Here is a 14,092-nt window from a genome sequence, read left to right as displayed (position 1 = left end):
TCAACTCTCTTCCTGCCCACCAATCGCTTGACAGGGTCCAGAGCCGGTGCAGCTGGTAAACGTCACATATTTTTAAAGTAGCCCCCGGAAGCAATTTATATTTATCCTTTCTTATGATGTCGAGAGTTAGGTGTAAGCAAGCTCAGTGTTGACGTCATGTAAGTATTACATACCCGAACAATGAACTGCTAGACCAAATTTGGCACAAATTTTCACTAAAGATGAAGGTCTTGGGGTAAATGAGGTGGAAGTTATAAAATTGTGCGTATTAAAAACGGACTCATTGATTTTTATTTTCTTTTTGCGATGGATTTCGGGGTAATATAATGATTCCACCCTCCGGATTAGCTAAAATTAGATACATATAGAAGAAGTGAATAGACTAATAATAGACTAATTTATCGTCAATTAATTAACAATTGCTGAGATGCTGACAATAATAATTACTTTAATTCATGTATCCATCAATTTTACATCACACCTCCTTAAGGAGTCCCCTCAGATCAAAATAGCTTGTAATATCAAATTTTTTAATTTGGAACTGGTTTTAATTTTATTGAAGGTGTGTATAATAATAATAATAATAATAATGTTTATTGGACCTATTCAATTTACATTGTTTGTCACGTCAAAATGGTATATGAGATATAAACGAGTATAGGTATATATAAATATTTCACACATTAAAAATATCACAGTATGTTAGGAACTACAAGACTAGATTCGCGTGCATTAAGGAGTATTCAAATATTCTGCGATACTGTAAAAACAATTTTGCAACAAGAGTTTTTTAACATTAATTTTAAATTTAGGCAATGACATTAGTTTTAATTGACTATCCAATTTGTTGTAGAGTTTTACATTCAGTGAGTTTCTGTCGGACACACATAGCTTAAATTTTGGGGGCAATAACAATTGACAATGGCGAGTGTTGTAATTGTGGATGCTCCTATCTGATACTTCTCCTTTAGAGATTGTTAATTTATGGATATCAACTAATGTGTTATAAATATATATGCATGGTAATGGCATTATTTTAAAATGTTTAAACACATCTCTGCAATGATCTCTATTTCCAATACTGGCAATAATCCGCACAGCTTTTTTTTTGAATTCTAAAGACTCTTTCAGAATGAGGAGATCTGCCCCATACAGTTATCCCGTAGCTAATTCTGGAGTGAATGAAAGCGTAGTAGCTTGATATGAGTAGGTACATGAACATTTACAGATTGTCGTAATTTTAATAACAAATAAATGTTGGAAGATAATGTCGTGCATAATCTGTCCACGTGAGTCTCCCAATTGAGTTCATTGTCTAATGTAATACAGTAATATTCATGTAGAAGTAGACATAGGGATTTCCTATGTCTACTTTCAAATGATAAAAAGTCTTCTGAAAAACGCCTAATTTTATGCAACAAAAATAACTTCTTGAAACAAATAAAGATCTGGCTGTCATATTAATTATTAATTTGAATATTGTTGCTTTGGCTTCACAGAAAATAAATCTCTTAAGCTCCTTTAACTGTTACCGCCACTATACCAATTGGAAATATCAACTTTTTCTTTAGTTTTTTTTATTTATTTAATAATATAATAAACGGCAAAAGTATAAAATTTTGATACATGAAAAAATTGATTTTTTACAATAACTTTTTTAGTAAGAAACACAGAAAAAATTCCTTCCTTGGTGCAAGCCTCAACACTTTAACGAACCAAATATCGAAAAAGTAGAACGATAGCTCTTAAGATAAAGATATCTAGTAGCCCCGGACGGACGGACAGACAGACGGACGGACGGAGTGCCCACAATAGCGCATTTTTTCATTTTTTCGGAAATGCGCTAAAAAGTAGCGACATTTTAGCATTGGAAATGCTTATGTTTTGTTATGGGTATGAAGTTACCAGTTTTCGTTGAAGAAACAAAGACACGGTGTCCCATCAAATGATGATTGTACCGTACTCGACCGCAATCGGTTGATTTGGGAAAAATCTCGGATACTGTCGATACGGTACTTACGTATAGTGCGCAATTGTTTTGATAATTCCAATCTAAAATTCTCGCACATCTCCTTAAATAGGATTAAAGCATATTATGATCAGGCTAATTATTCAGAAAGTGTGAATAAAGCTTATTTGTGTTTTACATATTATAGCCATTGAATAAGCAGCTTAAAGAAATATAACACCCGTGTTAACTGATGAAATAAGAAAATCTGCCCAGGATTCTGTCGTCCCTCTGTTGTGGGGGGAAAGTGAACCACAAATTTAAAGCTAGTTACCGACTTTGCAGATTTCTTTACTTCTTTAAAATTCCAACGTTACCAGATTTTTGGCAAGCGCTTTGAGTTTGAATAAACTAGATCAAAATATTGAATAAGCTTTTATTCAATGCCAATAACAATATTATGTAAGGGAGGATCAATCTGAAATGTAAGATCATAAGGAACAATAAATAAAGTAAAAACTGAAGTTTAATCTAATAAGAAAACAACAATAACTGTTCTAAGGACCATTATCTTTACATAATAAACAATCAAACTTTACCTAGCTCCATATAAGGATCTGGTAAATATGACAACACTGTTCAACTCTGATAAACAAGGAAAACAAAGGACCCCTAAGTATAACTGGTTTCCCTGTTTAAATAGTCATTATTTACCGCCCGAGGCCAAATATCCTTCAATATTTGTGGTAATTAACCACTTTGCAGTGTATGCAACACACCTTACACCAATTTCAGGTTATGTAGTTATACTTCTTTAAAGTGCTTATTTACGATTACGATTATAATTTCCAATGATTCCGATGGTTGCATGGATTACGAAATCTGTGAATTTTTTACACACGGTAATCCAGCATTGAGGTTGAATAATATCTATGACAAAAACGTTTGTTGTTGTGTACAAATAAATTATAAATGAACGCCAAGGATTACAACCTCTACATTAAATAATAGACTAAATAAACAAAATTACTATATTATTCTTTCTTCGTCATGGAAGGAACAAGACTGAGATTCGGCCTCATAAATAAAATAAAAAATTCGGTTTAAAGGCGGTATACAGACAGTTTCTCCCTTCTGCGCGTAGTTGCCAGGTCTCGAAAAAGTGCGCATCGTATAAAGTTGTTTATACAGGGTAGAACTCTCATCGGTATTCTCTGGTTGGCTGCATTGCAGTTCGAGGTGGTGTTTGCCACTTCCAAATCCAGCTGATACACAGTTTCCCACTCTACTTTAAAATTTTGGAAATATTGTGCAATAGTGCTTTTAGATTTGGAAGTGATTTGGAACGTATAAAAGTGCATGTCTAACTCAAACAAGCTGCAGTCGTTGCTGTGTATGCAGAGAATTGATAAACCTGAGTGAGTGCTAAGATGTGAAATAATCAGGTTCAGTGTGGATTTCTTCTTTTCGTACAACTGTATCTTCTCCGACTGACAAAAGCTACTTCAATGGATGAACACACAAGTCTCGATTTAAAGGTAAGCTTTGTGAATTAGCTACGCCATTTAATAACCCGAATAATACAGCAACAAATGGATAAGTACCAATTCCTCGAGCTTCTACTGCTGCGATGTCTCCCACAAGATCAACTAGACTTCAAGCTTGTCTCTCATGACGACCACAATTTTCATTTAACTCTGGACGACCACCACGATGTCTGTGTAATTCGCCATCTTCCAGCAACTCGAAAGTTGAGCCAGCGAGATTTCGACGAGGGAGGTGAATTGCTGTTAAGTAGCAGCTGCCCAGAGTGTGTAAGCCGGAAAGCAAATTATTTTATTTACACAAATTGCCCAACGGACCATCTCAATTTAACCGAGCTGCACGATGACAAATTTAACTTCCTAAATTTCACAAATTTGCGCAGTGTTGTTACGGATAGAGAAGGGGGCGTTTTTATTGATCAAGTGCCTTCAAATTTACATTTAAGTGTTAATGAAGCTTTAAAAGTATTTGCTAGTCATTATAATCTTGGGTCGTTTCATTCCCAGTATATTTTAGATCGATTTTACGCTTTTGTTAAAGAAAGTAAGAATTTTACCAAGGAAGAGGCGAAATGCGCTTTGTTAGAGTTATTTATATGCAAGTACAAAGTAGATTTAGCGTTTGATATTGACAGTTGGAAGTGTAACGATTTTTGGAACTCTATCACTTGTGGTAAATCATTTGTTTTTGTCAATTCCAATTTTGTAAGTGACACATTTTTAAAAGCACACACTATTGGTGTCATTGCCAACTTCGGTGATGCATCCGAGTTGGCTTACAAGAAGTTGTGGTTCACTGGACAAATTTCCTTGTTAACTTTGGCAAGAACATCGGATGATGTGAACAGTATTGTTAGTATTGTAGAGGCTGCTTCTGGTAATTTAAGAGTTACTGTGTTAACGGTGGCTGATCATTGTGACACTGTGTTCCACTTGGATTATGACCATGTAAGGCAGTTGTTGGGGTGTAAAGTCAGCTTGCAAGGGAAATTTTTGGCCAATTTGGGAGATTTGGTGGATCCCGCATTGTTGAGATCGTTGTATGCTAGTGATATTATTAGTTTAATTACGAACAATTTTGTTATGGACTACTATTATAAGGAGCTACCTCCTTATTTTATCGAAAGGTCATTTTTGAAAATCATTCTTCGACTGGATGTCGTTAACGACTTGAGGAATGAACTGTTCGTTGTGAGAAATGAAGGGGGTTCCGTTAATCTGCCGTTAAGAACTTTAGAATGTTTGCCCAATGTGATTGTTGACGCAGATGAGCATGGTATGATCGAGAAGGCGCGAAGTGAAAATCGTTCGGTACACTTTGTAGTGTCGCATGGGGAGAATTGGTTGGAGTGGACCGGCTCTTGGGGTTGTGTGGAAAATTTACGCCAGTTTGAAGCATCACAAGAATACAATTTGACGTGTGATTTTCGCCATTTAGTCGGCAACAAGCATAGTGTACACATCATCATAGATTCATCAATGGGAAAATCCACTTTGTTGGATTATATTGCGCTGAGTGTACCTGAGGAGTGGGTGATCACCGTCGACTTACAACAGTACATTTTCAATCACAAACCTACATTAGACCACGTATACCAGTTATTCAAGCAAGAAGTTAAATCAGAACTGGCACAGAAGATTTTTAAACAATTTGTCGATTCGAAAAAAATTCATTTACTTCTGGACCGGTATGATGCAATAGCTCACACGCATTTTAATGAGGTTGTCGAACTCCTTGAATTCCTGCAAAGAAACAATTTGAACACATGGTTACCGGTAGGTCCCAATAATGCTGTGCAGCTTACAGAACGTCTTGGTACCATTGCAACGGTCACAAAACCATTCAGTGCCCAAAATCAGCATGATTTTTTAACCAAGTATTTTAGCCAATTTTGTAACCGTAATGTAGCTACCAATGATTTTGTAAATACTCTACTAAGGGTTGTTAGAACAAAAATTGACGCATTTCTCGATTCACCTCTGTACCTAAAGTTTATTGCTGACATTTACACTGAGAGGTTTAAACACTTTTGTGTGACTGGCGGATTACAAAACGAAGAGGAATTTGTTTTGCTTAATTTTTTTGAAGAATTTTTGGCACGGTATCTTACATATCTCGTTGACAAGCACGGATATTGCAAAACTAAGATTCTTCCCCACCTCTTTGGGTTAGCATTTCAAAGTGTTTTTAAGGATAGCAGCCTACAAGATTTGGATTGTTTAAAGGTCCACATTTTAGAGGAGCTTGTAAGAGAGGAGGGCGATTTTTCTTACTCCATCCTTTCACATTATTTGATCGCGAAGTGGATGGGCGAAAACCTATCGAGTAACTTTGTGAAAATCTTCAATCGGAAGCGGTCTCGATACATGGAACAATACGCCAACATATTTAGAATGTTTGATCTAATGTTGGCGAAGAATTTAGAGGTACACACTGCACTGATTGAAGGCAAAATCAATCAGGTAATCTCGTCTCCATCTCTTCCATTTAATGAAACTGATGCTGGTGGTCGAAACATCGCGCATATTGCTGCTATGTATGGAGCTCCCCACTCATCAAGTCATATTGCTCCTAACATTCATATAGAAGATAATTTTGTGCACGTCATCAGATTGGCAGATTTAATGGCAATTACCACAAACGACGCACTATTAGAGTACTCGCCACTTGAGTATGCGATAAACAGTAGTTGTCTAGCGGTTGCAAATGAAATATGTAAAAAAGTGCCTCACTTGATACACAATGCGTACATAGATCTACCAGAGCTGGGAAACTACATCCAGTACTGTCTTCGAATTGACGATTATAAACCTTTATTAAAGTCATTACTTAAATACATCATCTGTTTTACTGTGACCACTCAAAAGGTACTGGAAATCTTCAACCTACACACGCTGTTTTCGTATTTAAAACTAAACGAAGTGACACAACAGAATTTTCAAGACTACTTATCAATTTACGACGTTACATTCCTAAACCATCTAATGGAAAAACTCGAATTGAAAAAGGAAGGTGCAAGGTATTTCACTAACATACATTTAGCTGCCGCCCTTGGAAACAAACCAAATATTCTTGAGTTATTGAATAATGGCGCTAAAATCAATTCGAGTTGCGGTTGTTTTACTCCGCTACATGCAGCAGTGGTATATAAACGAATTGATAACGTCACCACGCTACTAACGGCAAGGGCTAAAATAAACATCACCGACTCTCTCGGTAATACCGCCTTACACCTAGCGTGCCAAAATTTTGGTACGGCCCTTGTACGAAAACTGATAACGAAAGGCGCGGATATTAGCATACAAAACAACGAAGGCGACACCCCTTTCCACCACGCGTTGAAACACAACTGCGAGCAAAACGCCGAACTATTCCTCCCCGATAAGTACTACTCGTTATTTTTCTCTCCTCAAACGAGTATTTCTCGTGATAGATGCCTCGACGTAAATTTACCGAATAAAAACGGAGACACCCCTCTTTTGTTAGCATTACGACATTACTGTAGTAATATTGTTAGACGACTATTGGAGTGCCATGCCGACGTACATGCGGTAAACAACACCGGAAACACATGTTTGCACTATGCCGCGGCAATTGACGATTACAAAACGGTTTTGGAGTTGATATATTCGCACGTTAACATTAATGGTATCAATGATGATGGGGAAACACCTCTGATTATTGCCTTAAAATGTGAGCATGTAAGGATAGCAAGACTGCTACTTTCTAAAGGAGCTCGTGTTACTGACGCGAACAAATTGGGAGTTACTTGCTTGCATTACGCAGCTGAGTACGGTTTGAACGACGTGGTTGCGAGCATTTTGGATAAAGGTGGCGATGTTAACTTGCAAAATACTGAGGGCGACACACCACTGAAAATGGCATTGGTATCTCGACGAGTACGTACAGTATTACTTTTATTGAGCAGAGGAGCAAATCCTAATCTTTTAGACGGCAATGGCCGCAACGGTTTACATCATGCGATCAACTTCTCACTTGGGAGTGTTGTGGAAAGTCTAGTAACTAACCGTTGCTCAGTCAATCATGCGAATAATTATGGGGATACACCTTTGATTGCGGCTATTAATAAGGAAATTACACCCATTGTCACGCTTTTGTTAAAGAACGGGGCCGATATTAATGTGGTCGATTCAGATGGCTCCTCGTGCTTGCATCTCGCTGTGACATTACCAACATTACTTGAGGAACTCATTACACTAGGCCTTGACATTAATAAAGAAGACAATAACGGCAATACGCCGCTTATGGTTGCAGTAGAACGACTACGTGTATTTTCCGCCAAGATCCTCATGGCAAATGGCGCTTGTATTTCCACGGTGAACAAATCAGGATTCTCGCTTATACACTACGCGGCTCGAGCTACACTAAACGACTTGATGCTCGAACTGATAGACAAAGGGGCAGATGTCAATAAGAAGGCCAACAGTGGAGTAACCCCTCTGTTATTGCACTCACAGTATTGCAACTTAAAGCGTACCACTATAAAGATACTGATCGATAAGGGGGCCGATTTCGGTGTAATCGATCAACAAACTGGTAACTCTCTATTACATTTAGCTGTCGCCCAAGCCAACGTTGAAGCTTTAGAGATGCTACTTCGCTTAACCTCTAACATAAATTTGCAGAATAATGACGGGGAGACTGCACTGCACATGTCAATCAAGAGAGGGCACGCTGTCAGTACAGCTCAGCTATTCTTGTCCAAGGGAGCAGATCCTAACATTGCCGATCGCAGCAATAATACCTGTCTACGTAGCGCGATAATAGCAGACAATGCAGGTCTAGTTAAAGCCTTACTTAAACACGGCGCTAAGACTAATGGTGAATTTTTTAAGCTGGCTCAGGGATTGGGTCACGTTACTTTACTTCCTGTGTTGCTGACTAATGCAACTTTGGATGCAGTATTTTCTTCGATAGCAAATGGAGAGATCGACACTCTTAAAAGACTTACAGCAAATGGTTATGACATAAATATACGAGATGGGAATGAAAATACACCTCTTCTGTATGCACTGGAAAATTCTCAGGTTGCGGTCGTCGACTACCTCCTTACCATGGACGTCGATATAACGGTTCGTAATAATATAGGCTACACTTGTTTGCATCGGGCTGTGCGACTCGGTGATGCTAGAATTGTACGTCAGCTCCTTGCGAAAGGTTGTGACATTGACGCCGTGACTTTGACCGGTGAATCATCTCTACTAATCGCACTCACCCACAGACGTTTGCATATTGTACAACTGTTGCTCGACTTGAATGCAAAAGTCCACACAGTACCACAAACTGAGGAGGGATCGTGCTTGCACGCCGCCTGTAAGTATGCGTCATGTGAGATTGTCTCGCGCATTCTACAAACGGGCTGTGATGTAAACCAGCTGAGTGCATCTGGACTGATACCGTTCATGGAAGCAGTCGACAATAACAAGCGAGAAGTGGCCTTAATGCTTATTGAAAGTGCGGTAGATGTCAATCTACTAACAGAATCGGGGTGCCTCTTCTCCGCCGTCAATTCGCAATATCTCGATATTATAAACCTCCTCTTAGATAAAGGTGCGCCCATAGATCACATGGACGGTTCCTATACTGCGTTGAAAAATGCCATTAGAAGCAAAAAAAGAGGTTCAGCTAAATTGCTACTGTCTAGAGGAGCCGATGTTCACATAGGTAACGAGTGGACCTCTTACCCCTTGCATCTAGCCGCCCAAAATGAAATGGATGATGTGGTTTCGTTTATACTAGACGAAGGCTTCGATATTAACAAAAAAACCAATTGCCACTCCAACCCATTATTTGCCGCTGCGACTAACAAGAATTTCTCAACAGTCAACCTACTACTCGCCAGAGGGACCTCAATTGACACCTTCAGTAACGACTTTACCTCGTTACTGGGAGTAGCAGCTCGGAATGGCTGGGAGGAACTTGTGGGGCAGCTGATTGCAAGTGGCGCCGACATTCATCATCAAAATGATGACTGGTTCACCCCGTTAGACTTGGCAATGTTGCATCGACATGTAAACGTCGTTAAATTATTATTTAGCGCAATAATAGCGCAGGGACACGCAGACTCCCCACTTAACTACTTGCACAGCGCCGCCGCGTTTGGGGACAACAAAATAATCATTGCGCTTTTACACAACGGTTACGATGTTAACAAATTGAATGCTAACGGTGAAACTCCCTTACTGTTGTCCTTGAAAAATGAAAGATTGAGTACTTCCAAACTACTTTTAGCCAAAGGGGCGGTTGTAACGGAGGACTGCTTGCTTTTCTTCGCTCAGTACGGGTGGAATGACATGGTGTTAAAAATGCTGGAGAAAGGTACTGATGTTAATATCGGGCGGTACGATGATGCAACCCCCTTACTTATCGCCGTGCAATATAAAAATTTACCAACTGCTCGGATCCTCCTATCTCATGGCGCTGATCCCACTAGGCAAAACAGTGACGGTAGAACGCCTTTATACTATTCGATTCAAAATAATTGCAAGCGCACTTTGAAAGCTTTACTTGAAACTGTTAACGTGGACAAAAGCAAAAGGGACATAAACTCCGCAATATTCACCTCGATGGAATTGAATTATTTCAATTTGACCGAAATGTTGATCGCCTATAGTGATTGTAGCTCCGAAAACGAGTCTGGAGAACCCTTGCTTTTTGTCGCCGTCAAAAATGGCTGTGAAAATCTCGTGCGACAAATTCTGGCAAAGCACGGAAATGTTAATGAGATTAACTTAGACGGTGACACGCTTCTGATGGCAGCGGTCGCAAACAGTGACGTAGAAATGATTAAGTTGTTGTTGGAAGTGCTGATCCTAGGATCGTCAATAGAAAGGGAAATTCCTGTTTGCATTGCGCCGTACATTGTTCAGAAGAGGTGCTGGGTATCTTTTTAGAAAACTGTGACGTTAATCTAAAGAACCTTGATGGAGATACACCCCTAGTGTATGCTTTGAAAAATGCGTGTACGCATTCTGCGCATATGTTGATCGAGTCCGGTGCGGATATACGCATTGAAGATGCTCTGGATAACAGCTGCATTCATTACGCCGTTAAGCTAGGCGCGGAAAAATTAGTAAAGTGCCTGAAAGAAGGAGGGCTGGATATAAACAAGAGGAATCGAGAAGGAGACGATTGCTTCGACTTGGCCGTAAGCAATGGTAACGTCGACATTATGAAATTGTTGCTGTCCTACGGAGCGGACGTACACCAAGTGAATCGCTTAGGTGAGAATTGTTTATTGAAATGCATAGAAAAGAAAAGGAAGATGAAGAAAAAAGCCGATTTAGAAAATGCCGATTTCATACTCGATTTGCTAGCAAAAGGAGTGGACATTAATCAGCAGTCGAATGTGGGAATGACACCTTTTCTCATGGCGTTGGAGAAAGCCAATGTAGTCTTCGCGAAGATGCTGCTGGCAAAAACTGTTAATATCCACCTGCGACACCGACCCGGTTCCAATTTGCACTTTGCCATCTCGCAAAAGGTGGACGTAATAGGCGATTTGTTGGATTTGGGTCTGGACATAAACGAGCAAGATGATCACGGCGACACGCCACTACTACTAGCTCTCCAATCCGGTATGGACGCCACTGCCAAACTTTTACTGCGTAAAGGCGCCAGTGTCCACATCACAAACAACGCTAATAACTCTTGCTTGCATAACGCAATTGCTCGATGCAAGATCGAAACGTTATCAATGCTAATTGAGCAAGGCGCCGATGTTAACCATCGAAATCTGGCCGGCGAAAATCCCTTACTGAGTGCGCTTAAATTGCGTAAACTCACCATTGCCAAACTACTACTGCAAAACGGCGCAGACTGTGATATTTTTGACATTCAAAATGGCTCTTGCTTGCTTTACGCCGCGAAACATGGCTACGACGAGCTAGTTAGCGATTTTATTGCGAGAGGGGTACATATCGATCAGCTTCACCCCAACGGCAATGCGTTCCTAGTGGCTCTCAGAGGCAAACACGCAAATATTGCCAAGATGCTCATTAAAAACGGTACCGATATTCACTCATTCACGTCAAAGGACAAATGGATGGATTTATTGTTGCACGTCGACGATACCGAACTAATTGATTTGGTTTTGGCAAAAGGCGTAGATATTAATTACCGATTGTCCCAAAGCGAACCTCTCCTTCTCTCCGCTCTTAAAGAAAAATGTAGGAGAATGGTGGACCATTTAATTGCGAAGGGAGCCAACGTTAATTTGTGTAGTTACACCACTGGGGACTCGTGCTTACATTACGCAGTAGCAGCAGACTATGAAGATCTTGTCATCGATTTTTTAAGCAAAGGTTTAGATATAAATCGCGAGAATAATCAACGTGAAACACCACTACGTCTTGCATTTAAGGAAAAGCGTAGGAATATGATCAAATTGCTGTTGTCACATGGTGCCTCTGTCGATGATGGCAATTTTCTACATTCTTACATGCATTATGCGGCTGAAATGGGTGATAATGCCATTGTTGCAGCGCTGATACACAGAGGCGCTGATTTAAATGTGGTTAACACTGATGGTAAAACACCTTTATTTGTTGCGGTGTTATCTAACAATGTAGGGGCTGTGAAACTGTTGATCAGACATGGTGCAGATTATAATCTCACCGATAAAGAGGGTCGCAATTTATTAAGTGTTGCAAAAAGTATAGAGGCAGGTGAGCTGGTTATTGACTTTGCTAGTCTGGGACTTGGAGATGTTGAATAGGGTATTGATCAGCTATTGTCTAAGTTTTGCAAATTTAGGTTTGTTGTTATTGTATGGCCTTATTGTATGAATTTGTTACTTTTTTTGTACTTTATTAAAAAATATCTTCCAATGTCAGTTGTTTTCAATTTATTTCTTTTAGTTAGACCATTTCGGATTGTGGTAGCCCATTGCTGCTTTTCTTCTGTGCTAAGTATTTTGAAAGTCATATAGTCAGTCTTCAATTTGTATTCCGTGTGCAACTTTGTGAAGCAATATCATGCTATACATCAAAATTTTCGGAAAAATGTGTAGATTACGAATATCGATGGGGCGTACCTCTCAGGGCTGGCCGAAAGGAGAAAACAACCCCTATACAAAAATACATATTACGATAAAAAATAGCTAAAAATATTTTCCAAAAGGTAATGTATTTGCTTGAATCTCTATGGAGCAAACCTGTAAGGGGTGCCGGAAGAGAGAAAACTACCCTTAAACAACCCCTATCGAAAAATAAATGTTGCTATAAAACATTACTATAAAGATTTTTCAAAATGCATTTATTCGCTTGAATCTCCTTGGGGCGTACCTCTAAGAAGTGGTGGAAGGGAGAAAACTACCCTCAAACAACTTTAAACAGCCCTTATATAAAAATAAAGACAAAAAAATAGCTGAAACTATTTTATAAAATATATTTTTCTGCTAGATTGTCTATAAGGGGTACCAATAGGGAGTGGCTGAAGAGAGAAAGAAGAATGCTTTATATTTATATTATATTTGCATAGTTTTAAGGAAACAAAGTTGCTATTGACAGCTTTTTTTATTCTAAAAATGGATTTATTATTCGTTGTCGGAATGGCTATCCAGTGCATCGTCAGAATCAGTAGTTTTTTCATCTACATATTTCATTGTTTGAACAAAATTCGGGATCAGCCTCATATTTCCGTAGGATGCATTTTTTGGGTTAAACATTTGCACCTTCGAGTACAATTATTTTTTTACAAGAACATTTTAAAACATCTAGTAATTCTTTGGGTGCGCAAGGAAGAGTACACATAATGGGTTCAAATTTTTCGTTGTCCTATCTCCAACCGTATTCTGCTGGTGGCGGTAAATTCGGTTGAGTCTGTGTATCCCGATTCCATTCAATACATTGGTAGTGACATCTTTGTATTGCTAGACTTTTAAAACATAGTTTTGATGCTGAATATAAAGAACAAAAGCCTCGATCTGCTCAAAATCAGTCACTTTGAGTTTCGTTTTTACCCAAAGAAGCCAATGCCTGAAGTGTAGAGGAGTTCCTTCTAAGAACTTGTTCCAAAAACTAATTTCAGCTTTGCCTTTAAAATCGCCTGTGACATTTGGCCCTGAAAGAGCATAAAGACCTGGAAGTGCTTCAGCTTTGAGTGGCCCAAGAGCCTCGTAAAGTGGTTGTAAAGGCATTTCACGACCCCTAGAGCCAATACATATAAACATGGTATTTTTAGATAATAATGGAGCTCGTCTTAGAGCCAGTACCAAAACATCAGCAGCTGGCGAAAAATTCTTACTGTTCATGTGAACTCTTTAAGTGGTTCATGTGAACTCTTAAGTGGTTCATATCGCCGCATATCACAGTACAAAGCATTGTATTTTTATAAGACAAACTATCTTTTCATTACTGCGCCTATTTCCTAAATTTTTTTAACAGTTTATTTGAAAACTGCTCAGATAGGTCAGAAAGGTAGATGCAATCTTTTAGTAGGAGCATTTGTACTTCCGCCATACCATCAATAACCGCAATGCTGAAACCCCTATCTAAATAATTTTTGTCTTCGTTATCACAACTTGATTCCTTGCTTCCAATTTCTTCTAAAAGGTGCATCATCTTACTTTTACCCTGT

General features: G+C 39.0%; 1 protein-coding gene across 1 annotated transcript; it reads left to right on the top strand.

Annotated features, from left to right (window-relative positions):
* The first annotated feature begins 3,225 nt into the window (after nucleotides 1-3,225).
* On the top strand, nucleotides 3,226-12,347 carry LOC116176954. The gene is given in 3 exon segments (XM_031495801.1): nucleotides 3,226-3,486; nucleotides 3,535-10,341; nucleotides 10,344-12,347. Coding segments are annotated over 3 exon segments (8,724 nt in total). The 5' UTR covers nucleotides 3,226-3,456; the 3' UTR covers nucleotides 12,231-12,347.
* Nucleotides 12,348-14,092: the final 1,745 nt, after the last annotated feature.

Source organism: Photinus pyralis, unplaced genomic scaffold (assembly GCF_008802855.1).
Source record: "Photinus pyralis isolate 1611_PpyrPB1 unplaced genomic scaffold, Ppyr1.3 Ppyr1.4_LG7, whole genome shotgun sequence".
Classification (NCBI taxonomy): Eukaryota; Metazoa; Arthropoda; class Insecta; order Coleoptera; family Lampyridae; genus Photinus; species Photinus pyralis.
This window is presented reverse-complemented; position numbering and strand designations above follow the sequence as displayed.